General features: G+C 42.6%; 1 protein-coding gene across 1 annotated transcript in view; it reads left to right on the top strand.

The window, feature by feature from the left end:
• The first annotated feature begins 2,895 nt into the window (after positions 1-2,895).
• The window catches only part of FBXL7 (F-box and leucine rich repeat protein 7), a 167,029-nt gene continuing 150,507 nt past the window's right edge, over positions 2,896-19,417 (top strand). Inside the window, exon 1 of the mRNA XM_031589227.2 lies at positions 2,896-3,222. Coding sequence (XP_031445087.2) covers positions 3,186-3,222 — 37 coding nt within the window. The 5' untranslated portion in view covers positions 2,896-3,185. The remainder of the gene's footprint in view (positions 3,223-19,417) is intronic.

Below are 19,417 nucleotides of genomic sequence, written 5' to 3'. Positions count from 1 at the left end.
AACTACAATATTACTTTTGTCCTAACAGAAAATACTTTATCTCCTCTTGATGTTGAAAACGTGGCAGAACTGACATGCTTTCAGATCCTTTGCACCATTTTGAAGGCTAAGGTACCTTAAAGGGTTGTTATGAAATGAGTTTAATTAAGGAATTATATCATGTAGCTCTGGGAGCTAAGCTTGGTCACAGCAAAGAGACACTGATCAGTCTGTTGTATTTGTGTACAAATATGTTTGTAGCTCAAGCTGAATGGTCTCCATATAACCTGCTTACAAATAAGGTGCTGATCAACTAGAAGATGAACGATTAAATTAAAAATGAAAAAAAAAATGACACCACGCACACACACAAAAAGTCCACAACCACCCAAGAAAAGGACTACTACATTACTTCGTCAAGAAAGGAAAGAATGGAATGATCTTCTCTGAAAATACCTTCTTAGGCATGAAAGTGGTGTTGAGCCCCAAACCATATGCCTGTGCGTAATAGGCTTCCCAGTTTCCCAGAGTGAATCCCACAGTGAATTCTACAATGAACAGAGTGCTTGACACATGATGAGTAGTCCAAGCCGAGATTTGTACATCCTCTTTGAACCAGCTTTTTCCACCTTCTCTGTTCAAGTTGACACTTTTGGAGCTTATGAAACACCAAAACTGACTGTCCTAGATGCCTTGCACAAAAGGGTCACTCATTCTCTGCAGTATCATCTGTGATAAATGCAGTTTTATGTCTTTGTACCAAAACGAGTTCTGCATTGCACTGCTTCTCCATGTGCTCTCCATTTCATTTTCCTCTCGAAAGAGTTTAACGCAGCAGGAATACTCAGTTTTTTATCTGAAAGCTGCTCCTAAACCAAGATCTTCAAAATCATTCAAGATGTTCTTTCCTGTCCATTTTTTCCTTCTTTCCTTCTCCCCTCCCTCCCTCCCTTCCTTTCTTCCTTCCCTCCTTCTCTCCTTCCCTCCTCCCTTCCCTTCCTCCTTCCCTCCTTCCTTTTTTCTTTCTTTTCCCTTCTCTCCTTTCCTCCCTTCCTTCCTTCCCTTTTCCCTTATGTCTTTCCTTCTTTCTTTTCTTTTGGTTTTGCTCATGTCAATATTCCTGGGCTTTGCGCCATAAGCTCTATGGAGTGGCAATTTGTTTGTCAAATGCCGTTATTCTTTACAGGGCTCCTTTGACAGCTGAACTTCATGTCTCAAAAAATATCATTCTGTGCTGTTCTTAAAAATGCTTCTTGAGAAAGGGTTTCATTTCAACTATGTCACATCAGATTTTGAGTGTTTCTTCACAGCAGCTCTGCTCTGTCTGAATCCCTTAACTACAGATATGAACTTGGGTCTGTGTGAGTTTCTGTCTCTAATCAGTCGATGAAATTTCTCATATACAAGAAAGGCTATTGTAGTCAATGCATAACCTTCTGGGAGTTAGAAGAAGGACTGCTGGCCTCTCTGGCCCTGCAACTCTGCGAGGAACACCTTCAGGTAGTTGAGTGCCATGAGATGTGCAGCACATGATATAACTAAAGAGGCCAGAGGTTGCCAAGGGAGCGGTTTGCAGTGGCTACTGCAATACTCCTGTCGCTGCATTTCAGGGTAAGATTCAGCACAGCTGGACTGCATATGGAGCAGGGACACATGCTGGTTGCAGCACAGCTGGAGACTAGCACTGCCCTGATGTATCCTCTCAGGGGAAGACAACATGGCCATCCATGCCCATCCTGAGCAAGTCCATCCAATATTAGTGGTTAGTAATTAACTGCTGATTACAGAAAATTATATTTTTGGACTAAGTCACATTGTCCTTCAGAAGAACCTCAGCTGGCAATTTAATGAACCAAGCCCCAGAAGTCATGATTTTCCTATTCCTCTGATTTGTAAGAACTGAGTAGGTGCTGTAGGCATCTTGAATCAGGACATTTCACAGGGAGAACCTGTAACAATCTGTTATTTCACAGGATTAGAGTGTAATTAAAGTTGCCCGATGATTTGTCAGTCATTAGCACTGGTACTTATTTCAACTTGAGGTAATTAGCTCATCTCTTGATGAAAATGCATAATTTTTTCAAGTTAAATACTCACAAATCTTTGCATTTTAGAATCTTTTCTGTGGCGCTGTTAGTTTTCATATTCTAGGCTCTGTCATACGGCTCATGTTGCCATTGTAAATGTTGACAAAGACATCATTCGTTCAAAATTATCTGTATATGCAATAATTGTCTAGTGTGTGTTGGGATAAATTTGGGAAAATTGGCTTTTTTATATATAAGATTGTAGTGTGCTTCAGGAAAAACTGTTCAACCCGTGGTTAAACTCAAATCAGAATTGAAGCAATTTGTCTTTTTAAGTAAGGACATACATACAATGAAGTGGCCATAGAAGGCACCACGACAAGATGGAAACCAACTTTTCGCATGGTCTGACAGCGATAGGACAATGGGGGGCTGGGGGGGGGGGAATAGTTTTACACTAAAAGAGGGGAGATTTAGATCGGATGTTAGGTGGAAATTTAGGTTAGATATTAGGGCGGTGAGGTGCTGGCACAGCTGCCATGCGGTGCCCCATCCCTGGAGGCGCTCAAAGCCAGGTCGGATGGGGCCCTGGGCAGCCTGACCTGGTGCGTGGCAGCCCTGCCCACGGCTCGGGGTCGGGGCTGGCTGCGTTTGAGGTCCCTTCCAACCCAAACCGTTCTGTGATTCTACGATGGAGCTTCAGAGTCTACTCAGGACCCACCAGAAAGTGAAAGCGAATATCTGAGGCGCTCAGACGCCTCCCGCCCACTGGACCGGGGCACCACACGCCCGCCCCAGCGCTGGCCGCCCTCGAGCCGGGCGCTGCGTCTTTAAAGGCCGGGGCCGGGGCTGGGCTCTCTCCCTCCTCCCTTCCCCCCCCAACCCGGGCCCGGCGGTGCGGGGCGCCGGGAGGAGGCGCCTGCCGCTAACAAAAGTCGGCGATCGGCGGCTGTGCCCGGTTTCCCTGCCCGGCAACAAGTGGCTGGAGGGGGCTGCCCGAGCTGCGTGGAGGGAGGGAAGAAAGGAGGGAGGAAGAAGAAGAAGAAGAAGAAAAGCCAAGCCAAAGCCGAGCCCGCGCGCTGTGCGGCGGGTCCCGTGGATTACAACTGGGGCAGGGAAGGCGCCTTCGCCTCGAGATGGTGGGCGGCGGGGAGCGGCGGTGAGCATGAAGGCGGCAGGATGGGCGCCAGCAACGGCAAGCAGTACGGCAGCGAGGGTGAGCAAAGAGGGGGGCGGGGGGGGTTCGGCTTGGGGACAGCCGTAGCTCGGGGCCGGACACCCCTCCGCGTCGCCTATCGCCTGCCCGTCCCCTCTCCCGCGGCGCAAGTCGCGATAGTGCGGGAGTTGTTCCAGTTGAGTTGCAATCGTGAGGCTTTGTGAGGCTTCCCGACTCAGGGTTCCTATATCGTGCGCTATGCTGTATGAACTGCTTCCTGTCTGAACAGAAAAAAAGGAGAGAAGAAAAATCCGCTCCGGGAAGCGGGTGGGGGAGAGTTAATGTTCTCCAGCTGTTATCCATAGGTCCCGCTCCTGCCATTTCGCTCCGGCAGAAGTTGAGCGCGTCGGGTTGTCGGTCCCTGGGATTTGGGGTCAGAGCTCTGCGGGTGCCTCCCAACGGGGAAATCCTGCCTTGACCCCGGGATGGGAAGGGTTGGCGTTTTATCGCTCCTGGTCGCCTGCACATGCCATTGTCGAGGGGTTTGGGCGTGATGCTGGGAGTAGGGCTGCGTCTGGGGGCCCGCAGGAATGTTTTGGAGCGAGAGCTGGCTCGTTGCGAAGGAGGGCAGCTGTGATGGCTGCCCGCGGGGACCACAGGGGACAGGAGCAGTGGGATCAGCTTCTGGGATGGCAGCTGCCTGTGGCGCTGACCAATGCCTTGGTTGGAAGTGACAGAGTGATGGAACGACGGCAACAAAGAACAAAACTGCAGCCAATAGTTTGGTCTTTCAGTTCAGGTCGCTTGTGCCGTGCATTGCCCTAGTGTGCTCTAGGGCTGGCTTTCCTGGGAGCTTCTGCACAGCGTCATGTGCTGTGGAATGCAGTGAGGCTCCCGATCTCTGCTTTATCTCTGGGTGATGGAGAGGAGAATAGATCTAGATTTGACAAAAGGAAGCCTTCGTGGTGAGGTACTCTGTTTCCATCTGAGGCTTCCAATGCCATTGGCAACCAGGCTACATAAGTGCTGTAGAAAGGTGCTTTTAATACCATGCAGTCTTGCTCCCAGAGGACTGGAGGCACCATCCCTCTCTGAAGAAATGTGTCCTGTTATGCTGTGCCTTGAGAGCAACCTGTGTCTCTAGGTTGAAGTCAATAGAGAGGAACTTGTAGTTAGGTGTGTAACTTTCAGCTTTGTGTGTAGGCTATTGTACTGTAACATGTGCAGTTCTAGGGACGGAGGGAGGCATCTCAGTTAAGCTAAACTTCTTTGGTGCTGTCATGTAGTTCACTGCTTGCTGATGTCTGAACTGGGATTTCAGGAGGAAACTTGATATGATTTTTAAAACTGCTTTTGCTTTACACAGAGTTTTCTTCTTGTAAATCTGTAGAAAATCAGGGAATTGCCTGCTTAAAGTACACATCTCGTCACCTTTGATATTACAACTTGTTTCAGAGTCTGAGTGAATAATTCCTCGCAGTATATCTCTTCCCCAAACTTCATTCTGAAACAGGATAGCAGTAGTCAAAACCCATCTTAAATGTCAGTAGAAGTGCTTCTCAGAAAAGTGGACAAGGTATGACCACAACTCTCATTTTCAAAGACAGATTTAGCATACCAAATTTTGTTTACAGGAGTTTACCTGGCTTTAGAAGTAAATCTCTGAATGTAGTTTCTTTTACTAGTTATCACTTGGTCTCCCAAAATGATTCTTTATGGGGATTGGCTTATGAGAGCTTGTTTCTCTAGAAAAACGCAGGGCTTGAGATTTCAGGCTTATCGTAGTGTGTGGTAGATCCTGAGTGATGTGTTAAAACTCAGAGCTGGTCTTTCTGAACGTGTTCCAGAGGTCGGGTCTGAGCAGCATGACAGAAGCTTGCAGGTTACCGGAGCAAGAAATCCATTTGAGCGTGGAGCAGTTCTGAGGCTTGTGCTGATGTGGGGGAGATGTGGGGTTAGTTGCTTTCCCAAGAGTCCTTATTGTTGTCCTTTGCTTTCTTGCCCTGGGGGTAAATCCTTCACCTTTCTGTCACTGATTTAATTCTTTGCTTGATTTGTAAGGGGAGGGGTTCCTAGCTCATGTCTGAGAATGGAAGGAGCAGCCAGTTGTTGCTGAAGCATTAAGTCAGGTTTTTTTTGTTCAAGGATCTCTGTTTAAAATACATTTCTGAGGAGAGCTGCAGCTGAATAAATAAGGCACGATTCCTGGCCTGGAGATGAGGAGGCTGGAGGGAAGCATATCCCCCCTGTATGTATTGCTGGGCTGATCAGACACCTAGCCCTGCTGTGTGCAGCCAGTGGTGAGGGAGGGAGAGATGGAGCAGCAGCTAGGGCAAGGAGATGGATGTCCTGAGTCAGCAGCTTTGCTGACAAGCTGACTTGTTTTTATTTCTTGGACCTGCACATGTAACTTCAGAAGGCTTAAGTGGAAACTCTTTGGGAATAACTTTAACTCAGTTCTGGTTTTGAAAATCCTTCTCCAAACTTTTTTTGGAGAGCATGCTGTTCTCAAACCACTCGGGGTAATTCCCATGCAGATCCATGTGTTGTACTGATGTGAATGTGGGAATGGAAGCCTCAACACATCACCGAGGTGGCAGCCACAAAGCATGAGCAGCACAGTTAGTGGAGGTGGCTTCTGATGCTTGTGTAGCATGGGCTGGTGTGGGCAGCTGCAGCTTTTCTGGAACTGCATTGTTAGCCAGTGTAAAGCACTATGGTTAAAGAGGACCATCTGTGTTCACATCACAGTAGGTTGTTCTCTTAAATCCTTTCCTTCAGGAGAGGGAAAATGTTTCCAGCCTACTTTACAGACCCAGTATTTCATACTTGTATTGTCTTTGTTGGAGCTGCTACAGAACACTGCTTGTGAACTGTGCTGCTTTTGCTTGCAAACCAGATCTCTATTTATGTGGTGCTGGTGAAGGTTCAGACTCATGAGACATTGTGTGAAGAAATCTTTTTCTCCAAAAATTCCATTGCTAAGGACCTGTAGGCCTGTTAGGATTTACTTCCCCATACCGTGTTTGAAATTCGTCTTCACAAGTGATGCTTATGTCAGGTCTGAACAGTCCTTTACCAAGAGAGTGGTGAGGTACTGGAACAGGCTGCCCAGAGAGGTTGTGGATGCCCTGTCCCTGGAGGTGTTCAAGGCCAGGTTGGATGGGGCCCTGGGCAGCCTGGTCTAGTATTAAATGTGGAGGTTGGTGGCCCTGCCTGCTGTGGGGGGGGGGGTTGGAGATTCATGATCCTTGAGGTCCCTTCCAACCCTGGCCATTCTGTGATTCTACAAACAGCAGTACAGCATGGTGGTCTTGTACTAGAGAAACTTTATTAGTGACGAGTAAGGTTTTTATTAAATAAGAGTTAATTCATAGCAGTTTATCAACTTTTGTCATTGGTTTATATTGTTTTTTGGAACCTGAAGTGCCTCACAGAATATTTTAATGAAAGTAAGGGAATGGAAGAGATGATAAAACTGTTTTATAGAGTTATTTAATGATGAAATCGTGACTCCTCTGCTGAAGTGTCCTCTCTGTACACTGTATCATCAGTAGCCAGGGAAGTTCTTTTGCCTGGTGTTTGTTTATTCACCCTGTGAAGCTTGAAGAATGAAGAACTTCATCAGGTTAGGTGCAAAGTGTCTCCCAGGCTGTGCAATTTATTCCTGCTTTGTTTTCATGTCCGAGTTGAGTTTGTGATAATTTTTGTGTAAATGTCCAGAACTTGTGCTCTGACAGTGGCTGACAGTTGCTAACTGTATATGACTGTTGTAAATGCTGGCAAGGGTAGGCTTTTCTTATGCAACCTACAACTGAGCAATGCAAAAGGATTGTGTTTGCGTGTTTATGCAGTTTGTCTCCAAAAAGTAATTTTTATCTAAACTGTGTGCTTGTGCTACTCTTCATTGTTCAGCTCATGTGGTCTGAGGGGGTGGGAGGGTGGAGAGAGGGAAGGGTCAGGTATGAGTCTGGGTGCTGCATTTTGCTGGGCTGCTGCATCCTGTTTCCTACTTGTGAAAAGCACCCATATACGCTCAGAATTGCCTACGTGCTTTGAAGTTGTTGCTCCAAAAATCTCCTCAGAGTGCTTAGTTTTCTGGCATTTTCCATCCTTTGGCTACTTCTGGATTCCTTACTTCTGCTAACAATTCCTAACTAGGAGTTGGTTTGCTTCTTTGTGGGTCTTGTTTGTGTTAGGAAAGTGACTGGCAGAAGGCAGCGGGTGACATCTGAAGGCTGAAGTACACAAGTGGTTTAGTTCTGCTGTTTGTTTTGTAGTCAGCCATGTCAGTATTCTTTAATAAATTAGGGCAATTTTAATTCAGGAGTAAAAACCCTTCAGAATACAAAAATGAGTGGTGGATTGTCACTGCGAGTTCAGCTTTCTTAATACAGAGATGAAACAACCTTTTGTGGAAATACAGATGTGCAGTGTGTGAATGGATGCGCTGTTTGTTGCTCCTCATTTAGGTTGAGTCCTGTAGTATTGCTGTAGCTGACCTTAGGGAAAAGTTTAGTTGGGTTTGGTTATGTTCCTCACATCGCTGTGTCAACAACTTTGCTTATGAGTTTATTGGAGATAAAAACCCTTTCCTTGGTCAATACACAGACACTACTAATTCCTTGAGAAGAATGGCTGTGGGCTCTGCCAAATTCTCTGTGAGTAGCCATCTACAGAGGCAGACAATGGCATGCATGTAAGGGTGCAATGAATGGCAACTTCCTTAGTGGTCTACAGCATATGTCATCAAGTTGATAATATCTCCTCTGATTTTGAGCTCCTCCACAGAAGTCTCAGAAAGCCATCCTTAATACAATGCCTATGTTAAAAGACACACAGGTAGGCTTGCAGTTACAGAGGCTGAATTGTAGAAAAGTCTGAAATATGCACTGTTTCAAATGCTGCCTTGAAGGAAGGTTTGAGTCACTTGGGTTTGGCTGGGTATCGAAGACAAAGGCTTCAGCTTGGTGCTGGCAGCCAAACTCAACAACAGCCATTTCTTAGTGAAATATATCTCATTACGCTGCATACCTTATAACTTCTGCCTTAAAGAAGTAAATGGTGGGATGGGAGGGAACGTGCTGGTTATTTTTTCTTTTTTCATATGCATTTCTTCTACTCTACCAAACTGATGTCTGTTCTCAGAATGCATTTCCATACAACTTGGGGCTTAACGCATTGGTTTCTATTTGAACTGGGTAATTATTGCAGCAATCAGCATGGCACTTTTTCCTTCCTGTGCTCAACAGGACTTTGAAAATTCAAGCCCAGCTTTTATATATCTGGCTCTCTTTTAATCAGAGGAATCTATAGCAGCATATCAGCTTTTGCTCTGCTTTTAGTGGATCTTTACTCAGTGTCAAGGGCTTGTTTTAACTCATCTATGTGGAGAACCGATATGCGAAAATGCTTACCATAGCATTTGGAAACTAGTGGGATAGTGACCCTTGAACTCTAATTCATGTGGTTAGACTTGTTGCTATCGTATCCCTGCTCTAGTAGTGTTCATGTTAGTGAAGTACTTAACCTGGAGCTCTGTATTGCAAAGCATTAAGGGCATGATGGGGTAGTAAATCCTTCTGAAGAACCTTTGTGGAGTAAAGGGAGAAGCAGGAAGCTCTCTTTCATGCTTGTGTCTTGAATCAGGAAATTCCTGTCTCCAATACATAAATTTGTCATATCAACATCTTAAATCACATGACTCTTTCTCAGATTTGTGTACAAATGTGTATAACAGCAGGAGGAATAGTATTATACTGAAGTATTCTGAAACACTCTACTAAACTGAAGGAAGGATTTTTAATAATCTTTCTCAATGAATCTATTTTAAAACTTATTTTTCTTAATTTCCTTTGTTTCTCTAAGCACACTAATGAAATTTGCAGGTAATGCTATGGAAGTAGCAGTTAAAAGCTCAGATGTCTTGTTTTAAGAAGCAAAAAATGGTAGGAGAAGCTGGAAATGTTGGAATAATATCGATGATAGTTCATTAGGAGAACTCCTTTTGATCAAGAGTCAAACAGACTGGTATGGCAGTGAAAGGAGAATTTGGATAAGGTTTTATTTTATTGCATCACAAGGGTAATCTTGTATGACTGCTTGTACTATGAAGAATCAGACCATCTATTTAAAGCTTTGGTACTACTGTGTTACCAGAGAGCACACAATCCTGTGTGTGACTAGATGGGATAGAGGAGTTTAGTCTTTTTTTTCCTTAAATTATGTTTAAAAAACAAACAAACACATTAATTGGACTACATACTTCAATTCAATCCCATCCTTCCAAAGCAGCAAAGCTGCTGTGGGAGTTCATGAACAGTGTGTCTGCTTGAGGGTTACCTACAGTGCTCACGAGCTCTTATGAAATATGTTGTTGTTTTCTCAGTGCACAATGATGGTAGGTAGTACTTGGTCTAAGACAGTGGCTGCCAGCACCAACTTAAGTACTGCACGGTACTGCCTTTCTACAGTACCTAGTCAAACACATTTCTATTCACCATTTTCCATTTGCCTTCTCTCTGACAGTTTATAAGAAAATTTCTTGTGGCATCAGCGTAACTTTTTATTTGACTAAGATGATGGAAACAATAAGCTATTGCTGAAATATGTGGTGAAAGTTGTTGATGTTATACTACTACGACTCATGCTTTTAGAATTTTTGGAACCTTTGAATTTATTGAGAGGTATAAATAAAAGCCTCAGAGCAGTGGGATTTCAATTCCAGTTAGCAATGCTAGCATTAAGTTGAAACTAACAATATGCTTTTGTATGTCAAGAAGATCTAGTAGTTGACCTCCCTCCTTGAGTTCATGTTTGATTGTACTCTTTTGTAGCCAACAAACTTGAGGGCCCTCATCTGTTTTTTAGCAGGGTTTGAGAACATAGGTGCTCTTGCTGCAGAGCGTTTTGTTGAGGAGTTACTTTCTTACTCTGGAACCTTGGACTGCCAGCGGAGATCAGCGGAGGCAGTAACATTACACTGACATTTTCCAATCAACTCCTGGCTGTATCTTAATGTATGTTTTAGAGTCTGAAGTACACAGATAACATCTCCGAAGATGTCCAGTCCAACTCTAGCTCAAAGCAGAGCCAGCTAGAGCAGGCTGCTTAGGACCATGTCCAGCCAGATTTTAAGCGTATCCAAAGACAGAGCTGTTACAGCGTCTGTGGGCAGCATGTTCTATTGCTCAGTCACCTTTATAGAAGAGAGAGGTGGGGGAAAAAGTGTTTTCTTATATTAAAATGGAAGGCTTATAGGTCGGTTTGCACTCATTTCTTTTTGTCTGTTTGCTGGCTATCGCTGAGAAGATTTTGATTCAGTCTTTGTTACTTGGGAAAGCCCCCTCCAAACTTTCTTGCTAAGAGGTCCAAGTGCTCTCTGCTTCTCCTCATATGCTGGATGTGCCAATCTCTTCATCTTTTTGGCTCCTTGCTGGACTTTCCCTAGTATGCCTGTGTCTCTCCTGTACTGAGATCCTGACCTGAACCCAGTACTCCAGGTGTGGTCTTACTGGTGCTGAGCGGAAGAGTAGGATCACCCCTCTCATCCTGTTTATAGTGCATTTTTCTACTCTGAAGATAGAGGTGACTTTTTGCTTCCATCCAGTCCTCAAGAACCACTCCCAATTGCCATGACCTTTCCAAGATAACTGAGTCATCTTGCCATGGCCCTGGCCAGTTTCATCAGTGCTGAGAGATGCGTCTGATCAGACCTCATGGATTTACTTCTGATCCAGCTCAAGTGTTCCCCAGCTCCCTTCTGTTCTGCTGACTGCTTGCACCTACAGAAGGTACTACTGGGTTTTTATAAGCAGAGTTCAACTGCAGCAAGTTCTGGCAAGTGCTAAGGCTGTCTTTAAGTAGCTGATTATTTCTAAAAGTGTTTTGTAAACCTTTATCTGCAGGTGGTTTAGAGATTATCAGCTGTTGTTTTTAATTTTATTTTTTAATTTAAACCGTACAGTAGTAAGGTAGAAGTCTTCCTTTCCACTGCTGAAAGAAACTTGCTCTTCAGATTGACAGTGCTCTCCTACCCAGGGAGGTTGTGGATTCTCCTTCCCTGGAGATACTGAGACCTACCTGGACACCTACCTGTGCAGCCTGCTGCAGGGGGCCTGCTTTGCAGGGGGGTTGGACTTGATGATCTCTGGAGGTGCCTTCCAGCCCCTACAATTTTGTGTTTCTGTGATCTTTCCAAGACTTCTGCTGATCAAATATGACTCTGTTGGTTTTTGTTGTGTCTAGCAGCATGAATGGCCTTTGTTTTTAGGAGAAACTTCCTACTAAGTTTTGCTTGTTCCGGAGGGGAGAGATATGCCAGGAACACATTTTTTTGCTATTTTAGAAAATGGAGATTGTTGCTTTAATTAATAAGTTATTTTAGGATTAGTTATGGTAGGAAATAATTTCTGTAGTTATTAAGTTGATGTAGCCATGACTTCATCAGTTCCTGGTAGAAATAAAAGTGATTTTTACTAGAAATTTACTTCTTTCTACATATTCTAGAATTGAATAAAAACAAAAAAACACCAACCTTAAATCTCCCTTTCAAATTATGTTCATAGATGTAGATTATTAGTATTCAGACGTAGAAGAATTTCATCTAAAAAAAGTTGTACAAAACACAGAGGAGCATCTTCTGTATTGGTTTGGTTTGGTATACTACTTGGCATTGGTATAAAACCAAAGTGTGAATTCCAGAAAGCTATCTGTAGGTTTAATTCACCTCATGGTATTATCAATTCCAGGAACTTTTCTCTTGTATCGGAGAGGAGATGACTTTCCAGTAAGATGGAAGGTTGCACATCCTATGCTGTGATCAAGTCTGTGAAAGTTTCTGGGATAAGAACTATACCCAGTGTCTGAATTAAAATGTTCAGACATGAAAAATGTCACCTTTAAGTTTTTTTCCCAAACCATTTTTCTTTACATTTTTATGTATAGAGTATACAGTCTGATAGGAAGTTTTCGTTGGCATTCCTTATGCTTGGGTAGAATATTTTGCTTATGTCTTTGTTCCTTTTGGGAAACTATTGCTATTTATTTCTTTGTGAGTGTACCTTTTGTCACACTATTTAGTTGTCTTTGTGGGGGAATGTGAATGCTTGTTGGGAGTATTTTGTCTCTTGCCAGGAACTGCTGGAACAAAGGTGAATGTGAAACTTCCTCTCTGTCAAACAATTACTAATCTTTCCCACTTTGGTTTTAAGTGGCTGCAAGCAAGAGTTTTTCTCATAACTGAGAAATTATCCAACTGTGAATGGGCTAACAGCTTATCAAGAAGTAAGGCAGGAACTGGGAGTAAGCGGAAGGGTTAGTTTCTGCTCGGTTGTCCAGGAATTTATTGATTTGAAGCATTGTGTTTTAATTAAGGGCTTTGGCGGTGATGTCATTTGCTTCTCACCATAGGATGTCAAACTGTATTTCTGTCTCCAGCAGCTAAACTAAAATGACTGTCCAGCATCTTAAAATTGAATGTGTTTCTCTAGTTCTGGATCAGCAAACGTGGTGCAGTTAAAGCATACTGTTGCCTACCTGTTCTGAGCTTGGGAGGAAGTGTTGGAGGAGCAAGTTGGACAGAAGTGAACATCGCAAAATCACTCCTTTCTGGGTTTCCTGTTTTCATTTTGCCAGGCTTCATTTCCTATAGAAAATTCATGCCTTTCTGTGGATAACATCTCCTGCTTTTCCCTCCCAATCACCCCGTCCTTCACTGAAGTGTAGGGTTTCTTAATTAAGTCCCTACATGAGCAGCAGCATTCCTGGAAAGTGAAGTTCAGCTTCCATAGGATTAGCTTCTAAACCAGAACAAGTCTGGTCAGACATAGGAGCCTTTAAAGCAGGAGTGCTGGCAGTTAGTGGCTGTGTGGTTTGTCTGTTTGTGCCTTTCAGGCACTGATTAATCCTATCCACATTTTCCTCAGTTTTCTTCCTAAATCAGATATCAGCACTTGGCTGAAAGTAATGTGGTAGGTAGGACACAGAGCCTGTTTTTTTTGTGAATCATACTATTAATTGGTGTGTTTCTGAGGATTGCCATCCATGGTTTTGAGTGACTGTGGGAGGAAATGTAAGACAAATTGTGAAGGATTCTGAAAATTTAGGAGACGTTTTGGAGCCAAGACCAGGTTATTAACTGTGCACTTGAAGACTTGAAGAGAAGAAAAATCCTTAAGCATTCTTGCTTTAACCCTGTAATTGCTGGCTTATGACTAGTAAGTGGAGTGTAGACAAAATCTCTTAGGAGAATGAGTTCTACTGGTTCTAAGTCTCCTTTTAATGTTAGTTGAAGAAATCCTCTATTTACCAAGGTCTGGAAGTGGTGCTTTTTCTCCCTTGAAGAACCCCGAAGTCTGCTGGCTCATTCCCCAGAACAACATTTTGGAAAAGATGGCTGAAGTTCATTGTAGGCTCATCATAGAATCATAGAATGGCCTGGGTTGAAAAGGACCACAATGATCATCTAGTTTCAACCTCCCTGCTATGTGCAGGGTCGCCAACCTCGACTAGTAGTTGCCCAGAGCCACATCCAGCCTGGCCTTGAATGTCTCCACGGATCCACAACCGCCTTGAGCAACCTTTTCCAGTGTCACCACCCTCTGTGTAGAAAAACTTCCTCCTAATATCTAACCTAAACCTCCCCTGTCTCAGTTTAAAACCACTCCCCCTTGTCCTATCACTATCCACCCTCGTAAACAGCCATTCCCCCTCCTGTTTACACACTCCCTTCAAGTACTGGAAGGCCACAATGAGGTCTCCCCAGAGCCTTCTCTTCTCCAAGCTAAGCAAGCTCAGTTCCCGCAACCTTTCTTCATAGGAGAGGTACTCAAGCCCTCTAATTGTTCTACTGGCATCTTACCTGCTAGATAATTTCATAGGTAGTGTTTTCCACTAGAGTTCAAAAGCAAGTTCAAAGAATTATTGGGGTTATTATTGATTTCTAATCTGCTTTAAGTATACTCTCCAGAAGCTGTGAGGTAATAGAGGAATTGATTCTCTTTGACCCCTTCATGCTCAGCATATCTGAACTGCCCCTGAAGCTCTCTGCGGTTTCTTTTTCTCTCTCGAGTGAGCTCTATTTTTCTACAGAATGAAGAGGCTTCTTAATAATGCTTACATGTGCTATACGTCACCTGGTAAAAGTAACTAAAAGTAACTAAAAGTAACAGAACCATTCCGCCTTCTCTCTTCCTCTTCACAAGCAGTAGATACTCTGTTACAAGCAGTAGATACTCTGATAACTTCTGTTAAGGGTGAACTTGGAAGCTCTTTCTCAGCATTTACCATGTTGTAACAACATAACTCTAGTCCACTCTGAGGATTTTTAGGATGACTTCATGTTGTAGACCTGACAACAGGAGGTTTTTAGGAAAAAGTTCAGTATAATCTCAAGTGCAGCCATGAGTTGTGGGAAGGGATATGTATATATGGAAAGGTAAGGTTTTTTTCTAGACTCTGTTGGATATCTGCTGAAATATTAAATCAACTAAAGCACTGCTTATATGAGTGCCTTACAGACAGTAGGTCAGACTGCCTCACAAGATAATTATCTAGTGAACTGACTGCTGTTAGCTATGAATGTGGCTGAAATAGACGGCTTGTTTCTTGTAACGCTGCATGTGAATAATAGAACTGTATTGCCAGTTTTCACTATTATAATGTGATAATATTCTGACAGGGCCAGTCAGACATACTGAGTTGTCTCCTCAACTGGGGGGTCAGGAAAAGCCCAGCACAACTGATACGGGAATGGAATGTGTTAAGAAGGCTGGAATCCAGATTTGCAATACTTCTCTGGAGAATATATAACTCACATCATTTACACAGGAAAGTCATTAAATTCTGGCTATCTTCTGAAATGCATCAGCTGAGTCTTGTTAAATCTAGTTGCCAGCAGACCAGAAATCAACTAATTGCATTTTTCATAAACAGTTTAACATAATGTTTTCATAGCTGCAACAGAGAAGGAAAATATATACCCTATGTTTTTTGTCATAGGTTGTGTTTTAACCTGAAGATATGGCCTTCATGTAGGTATTCTTCTCTTCACCAGTGGGTTTTTGTTGTTTTTTTTAAAAACAAGTTTATTTCATGCTGCCCCAAGAGGTATTAAAAACTTTTAAGAACATCTTCATTAAATGTAGAATGTGACTAATATTTTAATGCCTAGATAATGCTAACATTCATGTTCTGTGTTAATATATATTAATGCAGTGCACTGAATAGACCCAGCGAAGCATGACAGCCCTAGTCTATTTATGCAGGGTTATCTTTTTCAGAGAGTTAGGGGTTAAAATGAATTCACTGATGTAATGTGCTCCTTGTTTGCTGTCCTGTGGTGGAGATGATGACACTAGATGTAATAAGTTGAGTGTTCCCCTGGGTCTTTCCAGTGGGGTATTCTGCAGTAATGAAGACAAGGAAGCTGCATCAAGGCATTGGTGGAGTAACTCCTACAATGTGGAGCAGTACAATCATAGCTTTTGTAAATATAAATGTGTTGCTTGCCTCCAGTTGCTGAAGGAGTAACTTTCATCTTTCCTTTTCCCAGTATGTAGAAAGAGTTAGAGTAGCCTAGTATTATTTTTCCTGTTTGGTTGTAGTCCAAGAGACCTCAAGAATCTGGCACGAAAGGCAGTCAGTCCTGAAGTGTTTTTATCTAAGTTGGAAAGAGTTTGATCAGTTTGAGAGGTAAACAAGCTTTTTTGAATTTTTTTTTTCTATTAGCTTGCCACCTACCTGAAGATTTAGTTTGAAGTAAAATGGATTTATCACGTTAATCTGATTCTTTTGTTGAATCTGACAACAATTCTTCTTAGTTCAGTGACTGAGTGACTGCCTGTGAGGTGAATAGAGCCTTGGCTGTGGTCTTGGATGGTGATGGTTGGCATTACTGAGACTGCTGCTTGACTCTGCAGCTCAGGCAGTGCTAGTGGAGTTCAGACAGCACAGTGATGTTTAACATCCTGAGGTAGTACCCCCTAGTTACACTTCCTAACTGCTCAGAGTAAATTGCAGAGAGGCTAAGATGCTGTTCTCCCATTGCTTATAGCATAGTTGTGTCTTCAGAGAAGTGTAAGGATTTTGCTTCTGCTATATAGTTTTAGGAGTAGTGTGGGAGAGTGGGCACTGCAAGTGCTGGTGTTTTGAAAATGTTTCTTGGGACCCAGACAAAAAGTCATGTCTGGAATATTTCTGTTTATTGTCTGTGAGAGGCACAGGAAATAAGAAAGCCCAACTAAACTAGAGCAGCCAAAGGAAAATTTAGGAGTCACAGAACACTGGGTCTTGCTGCCCACAGTCTCTATTCACATTTCTCATAAATCTGGTGACAGAACTAGGTGACAGAACTAGATAAAAGCTCTTTGAGCTGGAGGAGGCAGAAGTTCAGAACCAGATTATCAGGTAGAGAAGGGAGAAGTCTCTTCTCTTTCCCTCAAGTTTTCTAGCCCTGCAAGTGAGCTCTGAGGGAGCACCTGAGCTGGGTGAGTCTACAGGCAGAATTTTCTTCTGCTCTCACTTAAAGGTCTTGATTTTTCTACTCTGAATCAGGCTTGAAGATAACAGTGGAAGATGCTCAGGACTGATGTGCTGCTTAAGTGTGAGGAAATTTGTATAAATCTCCAGGTTTGGCAAAATTTCAGTTATCTTGTGAAGATAACGACCTGCCAGGTTTCCTAAATTCTCTTGCCTCAAGGCAAAGTCATTTGTATTTTCTGACTTCTGTTCTCTTGCAGCTGAAACTATTCAGTCTTTAGGTTAAACAGAAGCATGCAAAATTTTTTTTTTAATTTAAATCTGGGCATTTGGCCATAATAAACAGACTAGAGTTGCTGCTTCTTTGAACGTTTAATGACAATAAAATAAATTGTTACAGAGTACCCTATGCCTCATTTATAGCAAAGTACCACTTATCTCGGTGTTGTGTGCACATGTGTAATGTATAAATGCCATTTAGATTTGAACGCCTCTGTTTTTGACGCTAACCTCAACTGGTGGTTGGTTCCTTGGGATTCATTAGCATGCTTTCTGCTAACCCAAAACATGTACTTGACCTGTGAAAGTGCACTGCTGCAGCAGGGACTACTTGCCTTCTTCTGTAACATGTAGGATTTTGAGTATTAGTCCTTCAGAGCAGTCTGGTTTTTTATCAGTTTCCATCAGGGAGTGACTCAGTGCATTGTTTTGTTGTTTTTTTCTTTCTTGGAGTTTAATACTATTCTTTGCTTCTAGGTCCCAAGAAATGCTGTGTATTGTTTGATTGTTCGGATGGTGCTTGTCTCTCTCAAGGATGAGAGCTCGGGGTTCCCTTACAAACTGCATCCATCGATTAGTGATTGAAATCAAAATCTTACAGGAAACTATAAACAGTGGCAGAGGTAGTAATCTGGTGAAAGAGACTGCGTGGGTAAAGACTGTAAAGATGCTTTTGGAAATACCTTTGCCCAGACTTTGTGAATACAAGTACTAGCTGAGATAAGGGGTCCTTGGAGCCCGGATTCCTATCCTCCACTGGGTGTCTAAGTGGGTTCTGAAGAAAGTGAATCAGGAGACAGATCTACCAGGTGATCTGAAGACATCGTCTCTTCTGCTAGGGTTTCAAGTAACTGCATGAAGGGTTATTTGTAAGAATCTCTAAGTTAGAGTTTTTATTCAGGGATATGACTGGATGGACTGAGGGATATGATAGATGGAGTAGGAATGTGAGATGTACACAGATGTGCTTTTTCTTGTTACTACTTAATTGCTACGTATTTGCATGGCCACAGCTGAAGCATTTAGTATAAGTGCAATGCTGCAACTGTTTTTTGTTTTAAAATTAAATTCTACCAGTTGAGGCCATGTGTCTTGTAGAGTTATTTAAAAATGTTTCTGACACCTTGTGGTTGAGCCCAGAGCAGCAGCAGTAGGAAAAATTTCATTAGCAAGGGAGAGTAAATTTCTCCTTGCTGTGTAATGATGCTTTTCTGGCTCTGCTTTAAAGTGCAGCCATGTTGTGTGACAGTGTATTAACCTAGATGTCTAAGCTATTTCTCTCCTTTCAAGATAAGATAATTAATCGAAGCTCCATGAATTTGTGTTGAACTATGAAGGACCCTTCTAGGGTTCTGGAAATTCAATTTTGTCATGTGTATAGTGCATCACGTGTATAGTACATTGGATTTATGGACAGTAAGAAATAAAGCTGCCTTTTCTCAAGGCTTTTATTTTTCCTGCATAAGCATTTTTATTGTTCATCTGTTTTCAATAGCTCTCAATAAGGGATGGGTTTTATAAAACATTTTTACAGTAAAAGCTTTGAAGCGTATCGTTACTTGGGTTCATCTTACCCTGAAAAAGCTTTTTCTCAAATACTTTCCTTATATTATATGGGTCTGCTGTATCTCCTAGCCATGTCTTGGACTTGATGGGACCAACTGGGACAGTTTTCACTGAGAGTGACTGTCAGCAAGTCTAAGCCTCTGTGTACCTATGTAAGGAATGCTTGTTCTTATGGGCATCTCTGCTCTGCTTGGAAAAAGCAAGACAACCTTTAAAATAGAATTGAAAGCTAATCTACCAGATGACTTGATGAGTTAGTTCTAACTGGTAGTCTTAGGTCTAGTTTGGCTTATACTGGGAAAAGGTCATTTCTGGATATAGCGTGTAATGGTTTCCTCAGATCTGGTAAAGTGTCCTTGGAGAGTCCTTATGTCACTGGTACAGTTGTCTAATCTGAGATCCTTACCTGTGTAGAAGCTTTGCATGGCAAGAAATGTTTGTTGCTAATGGACGTTACTATTTCAGCTAAAGTTTGTAAGGTTGATCTGGCATGTGAATTTCAAATAACTTGTGCAGAAATCCTTTATGGACTTGAACCGATTCCAGAGTTTTAAGAGGAATAGGAACGCTGGGTCTACGTTTCCTCCTTGGTAAGGACAGAAGACAGGCAAATAGACACATTTACTATCTGTGATTATTGGCTGAATCCTACAAAAAGAGGATTTTGTAGCTTGATAACAGCTCTGACTCAAAGCTGTTTAACTTGCATGTCTCTCTGTTTGTAACTATGTAATCTTGCTTAGGCTTACTTTTTGTAAATACTGGTTTCTGTATAGTGAGCATTTCCTTTAACACGAGAATAAAAGGCAGTTTTGAGACATTTTCCCATCACAAGGTAGGGTAATCCATGACTAAACAAATGTCTGATGGTTATGGCTGAACTTTTTCTGTAGGTCATATTTCTCTTCAGATCTGGTAGGGTCCCTTGCTC

This window comes from Phasianus colchicus, chromosome 3, assembly GCF_987193195.1.
Source record: "Phasianus colchicus chromosome 3, bPhaCol1.hap1.1, whole genome shotgun sequence".
NCBI lineage: Eukaryota > Metazoa > Chordata > Aves > Galliformes > Phasianidae > Phasianus > Phasianus colchicus.
Note: the sequence above shows the minus strand (reverse complement) of the source record. Positions and strands in the feature narration are given on the sequence as shown.